This window comes from Phalaenopsis equestris, unplaced genomic scaffold (genome assembly GCF_001263595.1).
Source record: "Phalaenopsis equestris unplaced genomic scaffold, ASM126359v1 Scaffold000761, whole genome shotgun sequence".
Taxonomy (NCBI): Eukaryota; Viridiplantae; Streptophyta; class Magnoliopsida; order Asparagales; family Orchidaceae; genus Phalaenopsis; species Phalaenopsis equestris.
In genome coordinates, this window is record NW_018165201.1 from 1152384 (window position 1) to 1174060 (window position 21677).

Sequence of the window (21677 nt, forward strand, 5' to 3'; positions counted from 1 at the left end):
TTGATTATAATTTTTGAAAATAATATTTTAATTTTTGAAAAGTGAGACCGTATGGACCTCACATATTTGATAGTCTAGATGGTTGAGCGCGATACTACAAGTAGTACGCTATCCCGAAGAATATACAGATAACTTATTGGTAGGCTTAACTACCTAAATTAAAAAATTTGTGACGTCCGTTGGGTCCGCGAAACCTTTTTTTAATATAATTCGACAAGTTCACATATTTAATACGAGAGATTAAATAGGGTTTATATTAAGCTGGGTTCTTAAGTTTCCTATAGAGACAAATTCATAGAATTAATTACATTTTAAATGACCGAAATCACTTAAGAAGACTCTCAATTAAGATCAATGATTCTGCCTTTAATAATTGTAAAGTTTAAGTTTCCAAGGTTAAATGTGAGGAAATCAAAGGGGAGGAGAGGAAATAACATAGCTTACTGGAGGGTGAGGCCAACCCAGAGCTCGACCCGACAAAAGGAATCCATCGCAGCAAGAGCCACGGGGGTAGAAGCTATCGGGAAGGAGAAGAAATGCCGCATTCGTGACTCAGGGAACAAGGACGCCAGAGTCAACTTACCCCGAAAGAGCTTCCCGCGCAACAAGACGAAGCAGAAAGTGCTTCGAGAAGAAACAATTCGGGCAGAGAATGTCGAGAGAGAGAGAGAGGTAGTCAACTCCTCGTCACGTGAAGGAGAGAATTCAAGAGAAGGGTGTGGTTAGGGCTTCACCCGAGGGAGAGAGGCGCGATTAGGGTTCGTGACGGGGCTTGGCTCGCAACTGGGAAGGGGAGACGGGCCGAAGGCGGAGGAGGTAAATTAGGGATTTTGGAAAGATTAAAACCCACAGCCCCTCCCTATCTTATATATTTATATAATAACATAAATATTAATTATATAATATAAGATATGCAAATTTTCTCGATTCGCGCACGATTCGGCCCTGCCTCGAACATATCAAGAATGGGTGTCTCCCTTAGCTCAATTCGATGTCCCTGACGCGCCGACACGGTTTGTTTTGTCATCCAGGGTTGCCTGGACGACTTCGTCGACGGTCGGGTAGAAAATGCGTCGAACTCAAATCTCCACGAAATTCTCGCACGTGATCGATTGCTCCAGCAATCTATTCGAGTTTTATCAACCTCGGAGCCTTCTACAGGTGCAGGTGGCGTGAATTTCAAAAATTTTGTGCATCGACACGTGAATTGTGGTATTCGTGCATCGCGAGTGTGCGCGGACTACACGAAGGGTTTCCTAAGGCTTTAGATCCTATGGGTGCTCGACTCGAGCTTTGTCACGCTGGTGTTAATCGACTCAACTAAGCGTTGAGGATTTAGAACCGACCATATGAAACTCCGAGGAGTCAAGAAGTGTCTCGAATTTCTAGTTGATGCGGGTCCCAGGCTAGTCTTCTAAGAGAGTCGGTAGGAAGCCCTGAGGCTAGATCCTAGGCTCTAATAAGAGTAAGAGACCTCACCAAAAATGAGGTCAACATGACCTACCTTAAACTTGGTTGAACCCGTGTGTGGCTTTGGCATCTCAATTAATCATGGAACCTTTATGGAGGTATTGAGATCTATCAAGCTTTAAAAGCCCTTCTATGATTACATGTTGGAGGCATTCTAAACGACCACAATCCTGTGCAAAGGGGATGAATTATCGAGGTTGTGAGGAAACCTAAAAGTATTGGTCAAGTCTTTCTCACTGACTGTAGGGCTATGAAGATCAATTATTCTTGAACGTATCTTGCCCTTTCCTGGTTAACATTCATGATTGCGTATGAGAAAATAAATTTTAGATCATGTTCATAACTTGCAATCTTACAAGAAAGTTGAGATGGCTCTTATGTTAGAAAGATAAGTCTAACATGAATTAATTAAGTCTTGACTGGCGATTTAGATAATTATTCTAGTTGTGACTTTTTTATTTTGAGAGGCCTTCAAGAAGGGATTGTTTGGTCAAGATCCTCATCAACCATAATCACTCTAAAATTTCTTAGAACTTTTTTCTGGTGTTGTAGTCTGAATGGGGCCTTCGGTAAATATTGTAACGTGAAGTTGCTAAATTGAAGTCAGGAGCATCTATAGAATAGCTTAAGTTTCAGATTTGAACTTATTTGGGAATGCATTGATTTCTGTTTGTTTGACATTATCACTTTGGTTTTCAAAAAGAATTGTTTATTTTGTTTAACCTGTCAATTTGGCCATGGACGAGTTTTATATTAGAACTGTTTGTTTATTTGCAATATGCTTCAGGTTCAAGTTGAGGAATATTGAAGAGACTGAGGCAGCCAAAAAGATTCTACAAGAAAAGAGGTTTACAGGTAGAACAAAATCAGAACCAAACATTCCTTCAAGTTACAGTGCTGATTATTTTCATCGTGGCCGAGATTATGCTGAAAAACTTCGGAAAGGTTTGTTATTTATATGTGCTTCTTTATGATCTTGAAAGTTTTGATTTCTTGCATGGTGCCAATGATATAGATATAAATGTGAAAAATCTTTTATCATTTATTTACCAAAATATTAAGATAAGAGTTGTTAAAGTGTTTTATTTTCTTTTTATTTTGTGCGAACCTGAAAGTACACAAGTTCAAAATTTATTAGTGTTTAAGTTCATACCAACTAGATTATAAATTTTTCACTTCTCAGACCACCTTAAGTTGTTGGAATGCTTTCTGAACTATTCGACGTACTTTTGCAGTTTCAGTGTCTACCCTTGAGATCAACTAGATTCATATAACATACAACTTTATATGTATACCTTAGATCATATATCTATAATATCTAAACATATTTATATTTTCCTATATACATGCACGCATATGCAAACACACGTACACGCACACAATATGTACACACAATCCTTTTAGAAATTTAAAAATTATTTTTTAAAATGAAGACCTGCCTTTGACTATATCACACCCTAGTCACCGGGTTTAAAAGAAGATTACCGAATGTGACAAGACAAGTTGAGTTGCATACATTAAAAATGATTTTAATAAATTAAAACATCATTTTAAATATTTTTATCCACCAATAAAATCATTAGAGCATTTAAATCCAATAATAATTACTAACTGCATTTAAATCCAATAATAATTACTAACTTATGCACTAAAAAATAAATAGAATATAAATAAAACTTAACTACTATAATAACCCATCCACTGATGAATAAACTAAATAACTTTCGATCTTTATCAATTTCAATGATGTATCTGAAGCATAAGTCTAAAGACACTTCTGTACTTGGTACACTAATAATGTAGAGATTATAAAGTAATAAGCATGAGTTTGAAAGCAACAAACTTAATTGGTGAAATATTTTGATTGTGATATAAAGAAGATGGAGGGCATAAATATGATCAATGAAAGAGGTTGAAATAATAATAGATATTATATCAGAACTGTTATATATAGTGTACAACGGACAATCTTTTCAAATATGATAATTATTTAATGATATTTGTTATTCAGTATAGTTCATAAAAATTTATATGCAAACTAATCATTATTTTTTACAATAATAAGTGCTCAAACCTGGTTATAATTGTTCATTTTTTCACTTAACTCGCTTTTTGTTTTTTTTTTTGGTGTGTTGAGGCTTACCCACATGAATTTGACTTAATGGAAGTCCAAACCATGGGCAAATTTCTATTTTGTTCTTGGTTTTGTTTTGTTGATTTACGAGTCCATAAGAAAATATTAGAAAAAAAAGTCCACTTGATGCTAGTGATCTTCAAGGAAACATGATTTCCATCTAGTTGAATCCAATATTATATAATTTCCCATCAGTAATCTTTATTTAAACTATTTCGATAATATTTTCTTAAAGATGTCCATCCATGTAATATATGTTGTATTTGTATGTTTATTTAGCTTTATCGTGTCATATTTGTATGGTTTGTTATTAATCAAATGAAATTTTATGGAATCCAACAAATATTAACTTGTCTTTATATTCTCCACTAGAAATTAGGGATATTGTATCAATTAAGATGTATGCAAATAGTTTATTATTATATCATATTGTATTACTTCTAGTCATAGTCATGGTTTACATCACGGGAGTTTTATCAATTATGATAGTTATAATAAGTCTATTTTAGATATGAATATTATATATGAAGAATTCAAATTAGGTGACAAGATAATGAATCATCTAAATCTTGAATATTAATTGTTAGAAAAGAGGACCATTTGAAGTTATAGTAACCTGTTGGGATAAATACATGCAAGTCAAAAATCTAAAAACAAATCTATTGGTTTAGTTTTTAAATAAATTAATTTTACTTTTATTCATAAGCTGTCCATCACATCACGTCTCTTTCAGGTTTCACATCCATCACATGATGTGCACAATTTCCATACAAAATATTCATCTCATGCTAGGCAAAAATATTACCTCAGGACTCTGCAGGGACAGTTGCCTGCGGAGTCCACTTAACGAAAGCCACTTGGAATCTCGGCCTCACATATGAAAATAGGGAAAATAAATAAAACTTCACGTGCGACCCGGCTGGTAACACAACCCGATCAATTTCTCGCCGCTTTCATAAATTTATTTCGCACCCGATAGAGTTGATATTGTTCTATTGCCAACTGAAGAAATATTTCACAGCTCCGGACGTATGCAACTAGGGTTTATGGAAGAAATATTTTTTCGGATTTGTGTTTGGTTTCGATGGACTTCTTCATTATACATCTGTCCTAAATTTTATTATTCTTATATAAGTTATGACATCTAAATATATTTTTTTTGTTCTATAACACTCTAATAAAAAACTAATAATACACCAATAACACACTAATAACTCATAATAACACATAAAAACACACATAATAACAAAATTATACACTCCCTAGCTCGCGGTATAACATGTGGGGAATATTTTCTGCGTGTTATACCGCAGATTATAACGCCGCCCCACATGTTATACAGCTGCCTTATAACACTCCCCTAGCCCGCGGTATAACACTTGGGGAATATTCCCCGTGTGTTGTACCGCGGGTTATAACGCCACACCACGTGTTATACAACTGCCCTATAACACGTGAGGTGGCGTTATAACCCGCGATATAACATGCAGAGAATATTCCCCACGTGTTATACCGCGAACTAGGGAAGTGTATAATTGTGTTATTATATGTGTTATTACATGTTATTAGTGTGTTATTGTGTTATTATGTGTTATTAGTGTGTTATTTGTGTATTATTAATGTGTTATTAGTGTGTTAAAGAATAAAAATAATTATTTAGATGTCATAACTTATATTTATTAATAAATTATATAAGAATAATAAAATTTAGGACATATGTATAATGGAGAAGTCCTTCGAAACCAAACACAAAAACCTGAAGAAATATTTCTTCCAAAAACCCTAGCTGCATGCATCCGGAGCTGCGAAATATTTCTTCAGCTGACAATAAAATAGTAGCGACTCCATCGGTTGCGTAATAATTTTATGAAAGCTGCCAGGAAATTGATCGGGCTGTATTTCGGGCTGGGTCGCGCTCAAAGTTTTATTTATTTTCCTTATTTTCGCCTGTGAGGCTGGGATTTCACGTGAATTTCATTAATTGGACTCCGCAGACAACTGTCCCTGCAGAGTTCTGAGGTAATATTTTATCCGTGCTAGAAGCTATTAATAAATGATGAAAATGGATATGTTATTTATGGTGATATCAAAGGTATCTTATGCGCTTGGTAGAACATATTTGCATCTGATGATTCATGGATTTTTTAATTAGTATATATGTTTTCATCCATACGATGAATATTAAGAAAAAATTGACTTTATATATCTTATAATAGATGTAATTAGCCAAATATGTTTACTGCTTTTTTTTTGTGGAGAAGTATGCTTGAAAATTTATTTTGGACTAAATATTCTCAGTTTTTGCCCCAAACTACTTATTGGAAGCCTGATGCGCATTAAATTTGTTTGAACAAAGTTTGAACAACATTTGAAGAAGGGTTGAAGTTTGTATGAACAATGTCCCAACATAATTGGAATAAGGTTTATCATACAACGTAATGCAATCTATCAGCTATAACACAGGAGGATATAAGTTTGATATGATACAGTGCAATCCTAATAACTATAACGTAGTAGATTATTAGTGGATGTAGAAGAGTTTAATCTAATTGCTATTACACAGATGAATGCAGTCTGGCAACTATAAAACTACAGTGAATAATTATATAATATAGAGTTCAATCTTATAACTATAATACAGTAGAGCAATCAATTACTATAAGAGATAGAGTTCAGTCTAACAACTATGACAAAACATTTCTGAATAAAAATGATTAGTTTAAGATAATTATAACAGTGTGTCACATGAAACTTAATGAATATAAACATGGATGTTTATAGATATTTCATTTTTTTAACAGACTTGTGGATTTATATTATTGTGAGATAAAGCTACACATAGATGGTCTCTGTAAAATTATATATGACCGGGTTTAATTTCTAGAATATTTTTCTTTACAATTGTGTAGATTATGTATTGTATCACACACACTCCATTTGATTCACTAAAAATGCAATTAAGTACATTTTTCAGGCTATATGAAAATACTTCACATAAAATTTGCTAATTTTCAAATGACTAAGGGTCTGTTTAGGGCAGCTGCAGCTTATCCAGTTTATCTTGATAATCTGTTGGTAAGCAACTTATCCTGATAAGTTGGCTAGCTGTTTGGTTTGTGCATTTCGAAAACAGCTGATTCTGGATAAATGACAATTCCGCCCCTGTTTTGGATAAATTGTTTAGCTGTTTGGTTTGTGCGTTTGGAAAACAACTTATTTGAAGTTTTTTGTAGATAAAAAACCATTCACACATTAATTTTGAAAAAATTATTTTTAAATTATCTGTAACATAAATTATAATCAATATTTTACATTTTACATTAATTTTAAAATAAATTAATTTAAATTTAAGAAGAAAGTAAACTCAAACAGAAGAATATATGCATGAGGAACTGAGGAAACTGAAAGTAGCAAGTGAATATCTTTAGCTCTATTTATGAACAAAATTTTTTAGATTAGCAAGAACATTAATACCAATCTATGAATAAAATAGCTTTATTCAATCTCCAAAAAGTAGCAAGTGAATCTCAAATACCAATTCCTTCTGGATAATTGGTTGATTCACAATTAAAATTCTTCTTAAAAAAAACATTGAACTTAAAACAAGGAATCAACAACTCTTGCAACATTTCAAAATAAAAAATGAGTGGAAAACCTTGAATAGGAAACAAGGCACCATCGAATCGTACGACATTAAAAATCTATTCCAATGCCTGAAGAACATTGGATGAAAAGCTTTGAACTGTAACAAGGCACCTACAACTATTGCGACATTGCAAAATCTATTCCAATGTTTCAAATTATTGGATGGAAAACTTTGAACCAGAAACAAAGCACGAAAAAACATTGCGCTATTTCCTAATCTATTCCTTAGAAACATTGTAGGTCAGGACAGGGGTTAAAAGTTTACCTAGCGGCAGACATGAATCCTCTCGAGCACTACAAGCTGTGAGCATTGCTCCCGCTGGATGGGAAGAAGAGCAGAATGTTTCGCTTTGTGCTAGAGATTGCAGAGGAGCTCCAAGGACCTGATTAGTATATTTCGGGGCGAACAAAGAGGAATGAAGAGGAGGTAGGGCACGATACTTATCTTGGTCGGAGTGTTGCAGAAGGATGAGAAAGATGGGAGTTTTGGTGGTCTCTGTAACAAGCGATCCCTTCGTTGCCACTCCGGTTTTCGTCGCGGGCGAGAAGGGATCGTGAGAGATCCGTGCGAGAGGAGGCGGAGGAGAAGGTGAGCGGTGTCGAGAAATCCCCTTCGTTGCCACTCCGATTTTCGTCGCGGTAGAGAAGGGATCGTGAGAGATCCGTGCAAGAAGAGTAGGAAGAGGAGAAGGCGAGCGGTTCGAGAGATCCGTGCGAATGGCGAGAGTTGTCTTTCGCTCGAATGAAACGCGGATCATGGGATCCTATTTGCGATCCGCGTTTAATGTAAAATTGCCAACGACTTATTCAAAAACGCCGGTTAAACGTGTTTTCCAAACAGCAGGCCACCGCTGTGAATAAGCTCCCCCAAACGCACCCTTTATGGTTGATTTGAGAACCTCATCTATATTAGTGTTCTACTTCCAAGGTGTTTTAGAGGAGAACAATTATTGCCTTTTGTCAATTAACCCTAATATCTCAAGAAATATAAGGAAGCACTTGCAAAAGAAATTAATTGTTACTTGCAAGATCTTTATCGGATTCTAAGAAAGGTTAGTCATACAACATCATGGTTTACATAGGCAGTGAGATCCATATATCATTCAATTCATTTCATCTAGTTCATAAAAAAAATATTAAATTTTTATTAGTACAAGACTTATAACCATTTGGTCTTTAATCACATTAATTAAGGCTTCTTAGGTCAATTAAATATTAAATTTTCATTTGTACGCGCGACTGAAAGTGTAGGAATGATGTAAGGGAATGAATTGTGCATACTTGCTCAGGCGATCCACGACCACCATGATCATAGTGAACCCTTCTTACCGTGACAACCTCTTGATAAAATCCATCATTTCTTCCCAAACCTTCCCCGACAATGCTAATGGTTGTAATAAACCTCCTGGTGCTATGGTCAAGTTGTTGTGTCGCTGACCTTCATCGCATTTTGCCACCATATTCTTGACTTCTCTGTGCATCTCCATCCAATAAAGCTTAGCCGCTAGACGATTGCAGGTCTGTTGTACCTCTGAGTGTCCCCCGATTGCACTGTCATGAAACTCTTTGCAATAACCTGGTAATATACTTCGACACCTCGGGTAGCTCGAATCTCCCCTGGTGGAGCAGCTGTTGTCGCTTAATGTATATCCTGGTTGACTGTTCGAATCCTATAGTAACTCGATCTTTATCTTCTTCAGCTCATCCCATTTGCTCTTCTACCTTAAAGCTTTTTAATCTAGGATCAAGGGTACCGATAGGACCGTCAATTAGGGTTCCTCCATCTTTCTTGACAATGCATCACCTGCCTTGTTCTCTAATTCTGGTTGGTACCGAATCTTGAAATCATAGCCTAGTAGCTTGGATAGCCATCTTTGATGCTCCTAATTTATCATCCGCTACTTCAGAAAATACTTTAAACTCCTCTGGTCTGTCCTGACCAGAAAATGTCATCCCAACAAGTGGGGCCGACACTTCTGAATGACCAAGACAACCACCATCAATTTCGGCCCATATACTGACTTCAGCCTCGCTCTGGGTTTAAGAAATTGGCTGAAGTAGGCAATCGATCGCTGATATTGCATGAGCACTGCTCCCAATCCGTTTCTTGACGCATCTGTTTCCACCACAAATGATTCACTGAAATTTGGGAGTGCTAATACCGCGTCACAAGTCATGGCCTTCTTCAGATGTTTAACTGCTTGTGTTGTTGCCTACTTTCATTTGAAATTGTCTTTTTTCAACTACTCCGTCAGGGACTATGCTATCGTGTCATATCCTCTCGTGGACTTTTGATAGTAGCCAGTGAGACCTAGAAATCCGCTCAATTCCTTCAAAATCCTTTGTAAAGGCCAGTCAACCATAGCCTTGATCTTGGACCAATCCATTGCTGCCCCTGTTTTGGTCACCACATGTCTGAGGTACTTCACCTACAACTATGCTAAAGAACATTTCTTCAAGTTGTCATACAACTGATGTTTCCTCAACTTTTCTAGGATTATCTTTAGGTGCTCCTCATGTTGTCTCTGTACGATTGTAGACCAGAATGTCATCAAAGAAAATCAGGATAAATTTTCATATGTAAGGTTGAAAAACCCTATTCATGAGAGATTGGAATGCCATCGGGGCGTTTGTGAGTCCAAACGACATCACTAAGAACTCATAATGTTCTTCATGTGTCCTGAATGTTGTCTAGTACACATATGTTGGATTCTTTCTTATCCAGTGGTATTTTGATTTGTGATTAATTATTGAGAAAATGACTGCCCCATAAAGTTCATCCAGTAACTCATCAATCACTGGAATAAAAAACTAGTCCTACACTGTTTCTTTATTCAAAGTCTAGTAGTCCACGCAGAATCTTCAACTGCCATTTTTTTTCTTCACCAGCAGGACTGGACTGAAAGAAGTCCTCACTCTAGACTAATGATCCCAGTCTCGAGCATCTCTCGGATGAGCTTCTCTATCTCATTATTTTGAATTTCGGGTTCCTGTATGGTCCAACAGTGATAGGGGAAACACCCTCTTTTAATGTATTTGCCTGCTCGTGCTCTCTCAGGGGAGTTAAACCGCTTGATTGTTGGAAGACATATGCAAACTGCTGTAGGAGCTACTTCCCCCTTCAAGAAACTCTGTCAACTTTGAATCTCGAATCCCTTCATGCTCTGCAACTCCACCAAGTAGCCCAGTCACGCTCCTCAAATTGACTTAACCATGATTTTGAGCGACACCATTGTTTTGCATAGACTAGCATTCCTTTTAGCATCACCTTTGTGCCCTTTACTTGGAATTCCGTTGTGAGGGACTTCCAGTCAACCTTCATCTCCCCAAGCGTTCACAACCACTTCATCCATAAAATCACATCTTTACTACCCAAATCTAAGAGTAGGAAGTCCTCTAACACTTGTAAGCCATGTAGTGTCAGCACCAACCTATTGCAAATTCCCTTAATTTTCTCCACCTTCCTTGTCCCCATCACGACTTCAAAGCTCCCTGTAGTCACCAACTCCAACCCTAGCTTCTCTACGATCTGATTTGAGAAAAAAGTTATGTGTGACCCCACTATCTACCAATACCAGAATTAGTTCTTCCCTGATCCAAATCCTCACCTTCATGGTGTGATTCAAGTTAAATCCCACCACCGAATTAAGGGACATCTCCGCCATATCCAAATACAAATGCTCCTCCGCTACATTTTCCTCTGATTTATCACTCTCTGTATCCTCCTCCTAAACTAATAGAATCTGAAGGGCGTGCTCCTTGCAACAGTGTCCTGGGGTATATTTCTCATCACAGTGGTAATACAATCATTTTGCTCTTTTATCCTGCACTTCTGCATCTGTGAGGCGCTTGAAATTACCCCTGAGACGCATTCCTGTATTCTTCTCCGTCGACGTCTCTCTCTAAAATGAGACCATCTTGGTTCTCGGTGTCTTGTCTGTCAAGGGGATCTTGTAGAATCCTCCGGTGTTGCCACCTTTGTTGGTGTTTTTCACCTACTTCTTATCCTTCATCATCTGGACGAGTTCCATCTTTTCCCTCAATCGACATTGTCTCAAGGGTTGGATGGTTAACGAATGTCGGGCTTTTGACCTTTCAAGATGTTTCCTTCCAGTTCTGCTGCAGAAATACCCCTCAACTTCCCTAACAAGTGCTCAAACTTCTCCGGATATTCCGTAACCATCCCTTCCTGAGCCGGAGCATAGAATTGTTCATGTAGGTCGCCTTCCTGAATGGCTCAGAAATGCTCCAACAATCAATCCTTTAACGTCTCCTATGAGTGCATCATATACCTTGCCTTCATCCGTTGAAACCACGTTAAAGTCTTTCCCTCCAAGCATAATTCCGCTGCCATGAGCTTCTCTTCCTTCGTTAACCGATTAATTGCAAAGTACTGCTCCTCCCGATACGCCCACCCATGTGCATCATCTCCTTTGGCATTTTCAATTTTCTGACCCCTGCATCTCCACCCTAACTTCCGATATTTCTCCCCATCTCCCTCCATTGGAAGTCTCCACTCCCCCTCTCGGAGTCCTAGGGAGACACTCTTGTTGGTAGATTATGTCTTCCTCGTTGTCTTCTCTCTCGTTCTCATTCCCTTTTGATTTTGGCCAAGTATTTTCTGATCAACCCTTGGTTAGGTTTTTGCAACTGGAGTGATTGACACTGCCTTGGATTGCATCTCCATGAGTTTTTTCTTCATCTCTCGCATTTCTCTTATGCTTTCAAATTTATCCTCCATTCAATTTTCATTGTTAGAAGACCTTTCCTCCATGGTGGCGAATCTCTTTTCTATTCCTGATCTAATTCGCCCTACCTCTCCTTCTAGCACATTTACTTTTTTAGTTGTCATCTCACCAAGATCTATGCTATGAGACCAATGGGCTCAAAATCAGCAAGTAACAACAGCGAAACAGCGATAGATGGATGAAAAAAAATCAAATAAGTGCTGCTCTTACGAAAAAAAATGCAATCGAGTAAGATACAATGATGATCTACTTTTTGAGAGGTAAATCGGCTCCCCCACAACCTTAGACGCCGCTAGGAACACCACCAAAAGAAGAAAACGCAAAAGCCAACAAAAACATGCATAGAGAAAGCAATCCCTAGGTTATTCTCCTTAATAAAACACTCTCACAGCATTTTAAAAACTCTCCTTCCCAACTTTCCCTCCAAACTCCTTTAATTTCTCTATCTTGAATATGTGATTATGGCCCTAGTGGACTCAACCCTCTCCCGATTTGCTTTTGCGGCCCATCTTGCCCGCTTTGCTTCTTCACGCGGCAAAAACCGGCTCGCTTGTGGGCCTGTTGTGTTGTTTATAGCTGGTCCACCCGAACCGGCTCAATTCTAACAGAAACCTAAAAAGAAGATACTTGACCAAATGTGCTTTGAGCAGTGTCGAGCTAAAACCCAGAAGTGTTGTTTAGTTGTATCTTTTAATTATTGGTACGAATTCTATTCATTTAATTAATATACGTAATTATTTTTTTTAATATTACAACCGGCTCTAGCATTAATACTCCTAAGATCTTCAAAGTACACCTCTGTTTCATGAAAAATATGAATCGCGATGTCCATGAATACACTCTTTAAATTTCTTTACAATTTACAAATTGAAATATAATTTTTTAACCATGAGCCTAAGGTTTTTTTCAAGGATGAGCTATAGCTTTTCATGGAGATAAAAGTCTTATTGTTCTTAAATCCTTCTCTCAATTCCAACCAAAATTTTCTCATTCTCTATCAGAATTCATCCTGATGCACGCACATCCTTCATCATTTTGAAATCTGAAGCAACTTATCATTGTTAATTTCTTTATTAATATATTTATTTGTTGGATTTCCATTATTTTTTTATTACAGAACACTCAGAACTGTACAAAGACCACAGCAGAAAAATGAATGAAACGGGAACACAATCAACAGAAGCTAATGATATGGAAATTGTAGGGAGAAGACAAGCTGCAACAGATGAGTTAATGCTTGAGCGCTTCCGCAAACGGGAAAGAAATCGTGCCATGCGCAGATAGCATCGGTGATGATTTATATTTGGTTTACGGTAACGATTTCACTTAGTTTTTGCACTATTAATTTTCTTATTATTTATTTTTCTTGTTGTTTTTGGGTTGAATTGGATAGGTCACTATTTTATTAAGTTTTATTTAAGAGAGTTAAAGGAGTTTATGGCATAAATGAGTTCTCTTTTATTTCGAGTTCATCTTTTGGCGTAGTTTTGTAGCTTGATCCTTATATTATGAGGATGAGATAAAAAATGTATGGAGCATTTACATACATAGCACACATTTCTTATTTATTTACATATCTTACCCATAAACTTTCATATTTATGCACATAGCATTCAGATCTTAAATATCACATAAAAATAGCACTATTACCACTTTTCATGCATATGTTTAAAGCAGCATAGGGTTGTTTATGTAAAGATTAAAGTTTAGGTGTGAGATATGTAAATACATAAGAATTATATTCTACGTATGTAAATTTCCCAAAACTTATTTGAGGGATGACCAATAACTTGATCAAAGACGGTGGTCCAATTTTAGAAAGTAGGGAGATAGGCATTAGCTTTTGGTTTTCTTTTCTTCTGTATAACTTATCCATCTCACTAACATTCATTTTTTTTTCCTTCCAATGAGCTTTTAAAAGTGCAATGTTCTTCTCTCCACTTAGCTTCCATCAACGAAGATTCTTGCATCAGCTACAGGAGAATAATAAGCCCCACCATGAACCCTAAAGAATCTATTCTCTATCTTATAATCGTCATCTTGCTTATCAACTGTATGATGAAATGCTCCAATGGAAACCTTCAACTCCATCTTCAAAGTTTCTTCGCCCAATCATTTTATTGTATCATTCTTATTACTCTCTGCTGCTCTCCTCCCCTTACTGTATTCTTTTCTTCTGAAACTCGTCATCTTCTTTTCTCCTCTTTTGTTATCCTCAGCAGTATGTTACCTGTTTCTTCCGTCGAAAGAAAAACAGTATAGGGAGATATTATTTATGGAAGGAGAGAAGGGAAGGGGAGGAGTTGCTCAAGTTTGTGAAGAAGCTAACTTGAGCTTGTATGATGGTCATATTGGAGCAGGTTTTCTGTTCTTGAGAGGTGGGGGGAAACTGAAGTGTGCCTCAGAAGAGGAGGAGGAAGAAGAAGAACAAGAAGATAATGTGGTATTTGGAGGGAAGATTGATGTGGGGATAAGTATATGTGACTTTGTTGAGAGTGTTGATTCTTATGTGGTGGATTGGTTGGCTGAAGAAGTGTGGAACTCTTACTTTGGAAGATTTTCTAAATGGAATCATTTTGAGAGTGTTTTGGAGGAAGAAGGTGATGGATGGGAAGAGTAAGTTTTTTTTTATTTGATATTATGTATATTTATCTATTGCTTTGTAAAGGCTGCATGGGCTAGAAAAAAATATATTTGAGAATATTTTCATATAAGATCTGTATCTGCATGAATTGGAATATAATCAAGTATTTAAATCAAACTCCCGTTTTCATAAAATCAAACATGAAATTCTGAAAAATAATTTCTCAATGACTAGCATAATGAGTATCTTAACTCATGTTCTGTTCTCAAAAACATAGTGCAGGCTAGCCTGCTTCTCTCTCTTTTGGTTACCCTATCTCTCTTTTCTGTTATTTTTATTTTTATTTTTCTATATTTGTATTCTCAAAAAAATAAAAAAGGCTCTAAAAATATTATATTATGAGCTTTGTGCTTCTATTCTCTGATATAGTTCTCTCAGCTATCGCTTTAAATGTCGTGCTTAACGTGCTTAGATTCCCTTGTTTGTTCCTAGAACAACCTCAATTTATCTCATTCCAAACTTCTCTATTTTCTTCGGGGATGAACAATCTTCTCTTGGTAGAGAGGTAGCAAAATTTCACCATTCATGATCGGGTCAAGCTTTCTTGGGGCATACCTTCCAAATATTGAGCCACTATTTTTCTAACCGTCATGGACCTTAGTCAGCTTACCTAGCCTCCATCAAACCTTAAATAACTAAACAATATAAACCAATCTACAAACTAAAATCTATAAATACATATTAATATAAAAATATAAAATATGATTCTCTTCATCCTCAAAGTATTCCTATTGCTTTGCACTAAAAATTAAGGATGCTATATTCAAATTTGGCCTATGATCATAAAAGAGCTGATGTCATATTAGAGCATCAACATAAATCTATCTTAAAATTTTATGCTATCAAGAACCTAACATGTGCCCTCTGATGGTGGATACCTTGATGGCAATATACAGAAGGCCTAATCTCACAAGGACGTAGTACATGCCATTAATTTATGATTATGAATAAAGTTTAATATTCATCTTAATGACATGTATTCAAGCTTTTATTTATATAACTATGACGTAGTAGATTATAAGTGGGATATAGAAGAGTTTAATCTAATTGTTATAGCATAGATGAATGCAATCTAGCAACTATAAAACCCAAGAAGAATTCTATAATTAAAACATTAGAGTTCAATCTAATAACTATATTACTATAGAGCAATCCAATTTCTATAACAATTAGAGTTCAGTCTAACAGCTATGACAAAATATTTCTGAATAAAAATGATTAGTTTAAGATATTTATAACAGAGTGTCACACGAAACTAAATTAAAATAAACATGGAAGTTTTTAGAGTAATTCAATTTTTTTAATAGACTTGTGGATTTATATTATTGTGAAATAATGATGCATATAGATGGTCTCCTTAAAATTATGTATGAACAGGTTTAATTTCTAGAACAGTTTTCTTTGCAATTATGTAGATTATGTATTGTATCATATACACTCCATAGTATTCACGAAAAATGCAATTAAGTACATTCTTAAGCCTATATGAAAATACTTTACATAAAATTAGCTAAATTTCAAATGGCTTACTTTACAGTTGATTTGAGAACTTCATCTATATTGGCCTTCTACTTCCAAGACTTTTTAGAGGAGAAAAAATATTGCCTTTTGTCTGAGCCTAACCCTCACTTAATGGGATAATGGCTTGTTGCTGCTGCTGCTGTTGTTGTTTTTGTCAATTAGCTCTGACATCTCAAGAAATATAAAGAAGCACTTGCAAAAAAAATTAATTGTTGCTTGCAAGGTCTTCATTGGAGTGCAAGGAGGGTCAAAGTCATACAACATCATGGTTTATGTAGGCAGAGAGATCACATATGTCATTCAATGTGTTTGGTTTTAGTCCATTAAAAAAAAAGAGAGAAATTTTTATCAGTCCAAGGCTTGGAAACTTTTACTCTCTAATGCATTCATTACGGCTTCTGTGGGCACTTAAAATAGCTATTCTTCTTTAGTTTATTGTGTATAGAGATTATTGTTCTATAGCACCAATTAAATAATTTATCCAACACAATGTTGCTTGATTCATAGACATTTGGATAGCGTCTGATTCACCCCCTTATTTGGTAACATAAAGAGCTTACATGCTATTAAAAAACTAAAATTTAATTTAGTGTATTTAGCTATTCAAAAATTCATATCATCAATAAAGTAATAGATATCTCATCTTACTATTTAACCATGTAGCGGGTGTATTTTGCTGTTAGAACCATGTTGTGCTTCCGTTGCACCCTTCTATTTTATTTTCTTTAGGGTTGTCTATCAATCCTACTATTCAGTCCTTGAAAGAGGATAGGTGCTCCGTATCAATCAATCGTAGCGAATCAATGATATATGGATTCTTTGGCATGTATGTCTTTTCCAATAGATTCTTTAAACCTTTAGTTAAATGGTTGTTATTCTTTTGTCTTCTATAATCTAATAATTTTACCAAACTCTTATATACAATAATAAGGGATGAACTAACTTCTCCTAATTTCTAGACTTTATCCGTACATACAATTTCAAGCAATTTGTAAATATCCCCCATCTCCTCCTCTGCCTCATCTAAACCCTTCTCTTTCTTCACCTTATCTGTAACCTCAATAGAGTGAATGGTTAGTCAACAAGTACCTCATCAATATTCATCTTCCCTTTAATCGAAACAAAATAAATCTCAACATAAACAATTTAAAGCCCAAATCAAAATAGTTGGAGTGTTATTAAGTTTTTCAGTATCCCAAAATTTCTATTTTTTTTTCTTTGGCATCTGAAAGTAATTGTTCCAATTTGATTTTTACCAATTAAAATTTTAAATATATCAATCTTCAAAACAAAATTTTGAAATTTATAGAGATACGAGCCATTAATTTAATTGAGAGTATTCTTAGGAGATCATCACTTGTAGTTTATAATTAATTATTGGGGCTTGAAAATCAACACCTTACAATAAAATAGACCCTAACTTATTAAAATTAGGTTGGAAAAAAAAACTTTCGTTCATGCAGACCAATAAAATTTGAAATCTTTATTTAGTAATTAAATGTAGTACGAAGGCTAACTGCCCTTCAGCTCCTATACAGTAAAAAAACTGCCTCAAAACAAGATTCTAAATTACGTATTTAATTTATATCACATTTAGAATACCCCAAGATTTTAAATGCTTGCAACCCATCACCCACTAAGCTGTTTTAAAAATCTATGAAAAAAATATATAGAAAAAGCATGATACCTCAATAGAAGATACTTGAGAGAATTTGCTTTGAACACTGTTGAACTAAAACCCAGAAGTGTTGTTTAATTGCATCCTTTAAAGACTATTACGATTCTATTCATTCCAATAATATATGTTTTTTTTTAATTTTACAACTGCCTAATATTAATACTTTTAAGATCTTCAAAATACACTAATGTTTCATGAAAATATGAATCGCAATGTCCTTGAATACACTCGTTAAATTGCCACCAAAGTTTTACACTCTATAAATTGAAATATTATTTTTTAACCCCGAGTCTAACATTCTTTTCAAGAATAAGCTATACCTCTTTGTGAAGATGAGAGTCTTAATGTTCTTAAAGCTTCTCTCAATTCCAGCCAAAATTTTGGTATTCTCCATTAGAATGTATCCTGATGCACACTACGTCCTTCATAATTTGAAGTCTGAAGCAACTAATTATTGTTAAATTTCTTTATGCATATATTTATTTGCTAAATATAGTATTTTCTCAACGCAGAACTTCCTGATTGTACAAAGACCACATCAGAAAAATGTGAGACTGGAACACAATCAACAAAAGCTGCTGATCTGAAAATTGTAGGCAGAAGACAAGCCGCAACAGATGAGTTAATGCTCGAGCGATTCCGCATACAGGAAGGAAATCATGCCATGCACAGATGGTATCGGCGATGGTTTCTATTTGGTTTACGGTAACAATTTCACTTAGTGTTTGTAATATTAGTTTTCTTCTTTATTTACTTTTTTTATTTTATTTTTGGATTGAATTGGATAGCTCACTATTTTATTAAGTTTTATTTAAGAAAGTTGAAGGAGTTTATGTAGATGGCATAAATGAGTTTCTATCTCGAGTTCGCCTTTTGGTGTAGTTATATAGCTTGATTCTTGTATTCAGAGGATGAAAAAAAAAACTTTAGAGGCATTTACATACATAGCACACAATTCTCATGTATTTACATATCTCTCACGCAAAATGTCATTTTTACACTCATACCACTCAAGTCTTTAATATAACATAAAAAATTATACTATTACGAAAGTTTAGGCGTAAGATATCTAAATACATTAGAATCGTGTGCTACATATGTAAGTAAATTTCCCAAAACTAATGTGAAAGATGTGGATAACTCGATCAAACGTCGATAGTGACATCTTAGAAAGGAGGGAGATAGGCATTTCCCTATCCATTCATTTTCAAACACTAAGTTTTAACTCGATCAAAACTTATGTGTAAGATTTCTTTTCTTTTGTATACCCTATCCATTTCCCTAGCATTCATTTTATTCCTTCCAGTGAGCTTTTAAAAGTGAAATGTTCTTATCTCCACTCAAAATACATCAACCAAGAATCTGGCATCATCTGCAAAATAATATTAAGCCCCACCATGAACCCTAAAGAATATATTCTGTATCTTATAGAACCCTAAAGAATAAATTCTCTATCTTATAAACATCTTCTTACTCGCCAATTGTATGATGAAATACCCCCATGGAAACCTTCAACTCCATTATCAAAGCTTCTTCACACAATCATTTCTTTATTTCATTTTTAGTACTCTCTGCTGCTGTCCTCCCCTTTCTGTATCCCTTTCTTCTGAAACTCCTCGTCTTTTTTTCTCCTCTTTTGTTCTCTGCAGCAGTATGTTATCTGTTTATTCATTCGAAAGAAAAACAGTATAGGGAGATATTATTCATGGAAGGAGAGAAAGGAAGGGGAGGAGTTGCTCAAGTTTGTGAAGAAGCTAACTTGAGCTTGTATGATGGTCATATTGGAGCAGGTTTTATGTTCTGGAGAGGTGGGGGGAAACTGAAGTGTGGGTTAGAAGAGGAGGAAGAAGGAGAAGAAGAAGATGATCTGATATTTGGAGGGAAGATTGATGTGGGGAGAAGTACATGTGAATTTGTAGAGAGTGTTGATTCTTATGTGGTGGATTGCTTGGCTGAAGGACTCTGGAATTCTTACTTTGGAAGGTTTTCTAAATGGAACCATTTTGAGAGTGTTTTGGAGGAAGGTGATTGGTGTGAAGTGTAAGTTAGTGTTGTTTGATATTATATATATTTTCTATATATCGTTTTGTAAAGGCTACATGGGCTGGTAAAAAAAAAATATTCTAGAATATTTCAATATTAGGTTTGTATCAGCATGAATTTGAATAAAATCACATATTTAAATTGAACTCCCCCTTTCATAAAATCAAGAATGAGATATTGTTAAGAATTTCATGTTCTCTTAAACATCGTGCAGGCTAGCCTGCTTCTCTTTCTGTTTTGGTTACCCTATCTCTCTTTTTTGTTTTTAAGATTTTTTTGTACTTACTCAAAGTGATGGTGATATACATGGGGATGCTATTACTAAAATCAAGTTGGATGGTTGAAATGGAGGAGTGCATTGGGCCTATTGTGTGATTGAAAAAGTACTGTGTAAGACTTAAAAGGAAAATTTTATAAAATGGTGGTGAGATCTGCATACTTGATGGTGAAATGTTGGCCTAATAATAGAGAAGCATAGAATCAAGTGTAGTGTTGTTGAGATGAGAATGCTCAGGTGGTTGAGTGGTTCTACGCTAAGAGAAAACGTGAAATGAATATATCCGCGAATGGGTTGGAGTAGCTCCAGTGGCTGACAAAATTAGATAGAGTCATCTTAGATGATTTGATCACATTAAACGTCTACCATCTAATAACCTTATTAGGAGAGTAAATGTTTTAGATTTGACAAATGCTATGAAAGATGGATGTAGTGTTAAAAAGCTTATACAGTTGTACATGTATAAAAAATGATCTTAACTTATTATAATCAAATGTAAATATGACGCGCTTAATGGGATATAGGCTTGTTGTTGTTGTTGTTGTTGTTTCGCTCTAAATTCTGTGTTTATTGTGCTTGATATTCCCTTGTTTTTTGCCTCGTGCAGAACAACCTTTGCTCGGCTCATTCCCAACTTCTCTCTTTCTTCAATGATGAACAGTTTTTGAACTCGGTGGAGAGGTAGTAAAATTTCACCATCCTTGCTTGGGTCATTCTTTTTTGGGGTATACCCTCTAAATTTTGAGCCACTTTGGTTCTAAACCCTTAAACAACTAAACAAGCTACACAATAAAAATTCTATAAATATATAATAATATACAATTATACATTATAATTCTTCCTTCCTGGTCTAAATATTGCCATTCCTTCGCACTAAAAATTAAGGATGATAAATTTAAATTTGGCTTATGCTCATAAAAGAGCTGGTCATATAATAAAATCTAAATAAATCTATCTTAAAATTTTATGCCATCAAGAACCTTGTGTGTGCCCTCTTGATTTTGGATACCTTGATTGCAATAGACAGGAACCATAATCTCACAAGGACCTTGCACATGAATCAATATATGATGATTATGAATAAAGTTTAATTGTATTCTTCATGACATGTATTCGAGTTTATATATATATATATATATATATATAGAAAAATTTACGTACATACCATTCAAGTCTTATGAATTTACATGCCTAACCCTTATACAATTTTTACATTCATATAACATTAACCTTTTTCACTTTTATTAAGAAATTAAAAAATGCATACAACTCAATTTTTGTATATTTACATTGCTAATATCTAAACTTCAATTTTTGGGTATATGTGGCTTTAACTATACATGAAAGGAAGTATTTCATTTTTCTTTAAGTTAAAATAGTGGCGTTTTAAACTTTTATATATAAAAAAATGTATTTTATTTTAATAAAATGATAATAATGCTTACGTGTGATATTAAAGATCTAAGTGCTATTTGTGTAAATGTGAAAGGTTAGATTTTGGACATCTAAATACATAA

At 35.0% G+C, this 21677-nt stretch overlaps 2 protein-coding genes across 3 annotated transcripts in view; both read left to right on the forward strand.

Annotated features, from left to right (window-relative positions):
* The window catches only part of LOC110031029 (uncharacterized protein C9orf78 homolog), a 24609-nt gene extending 5932 nt beyond the window's left edge, over nt 1-18677 (forward strand). The window contains 3 exon segments of the mRNA XM_020734060.1: nt 2258-2415; nt 13115-13310; nt 18353-18677. Of these exon segments, the coding sequence (XP_020589719.1) occupies nt 2258-2415; nt 13115-13281 (325 nt within the window). The 3' untranslated portion in view covers nt 13282-13310; nt 18353-18677.
* LOC110031031 lies at nt 13896-14670 on the forward strand. 2 transcript variants are annotated; one of them, XM_020734061.1, is made up of 2 exons: nt 13896-14119; nt 14217-14670. In XM_020734061.1, the coding sequence occupies exons 1-2, from the start codon at nt 13996-13998 to the stop codon at nt 14615-14617; spliced, it is 525 nt and encodes a 174-aa protein (XP_020589720.1). In that variant the 5' UTR covers nt 13896-13995; the 3' UTR covers nt 14618-14670. The 2 variants fall into 2 exon arrangements, with proteins under 2 accessions (XP_020589720.1, XP_020589721.1); XM_020734062.1 differs by having other exon boundaries at nt 14220-14670.
* Nucleotides 18678-21677: the final 3000 nt, after the last annotated feature.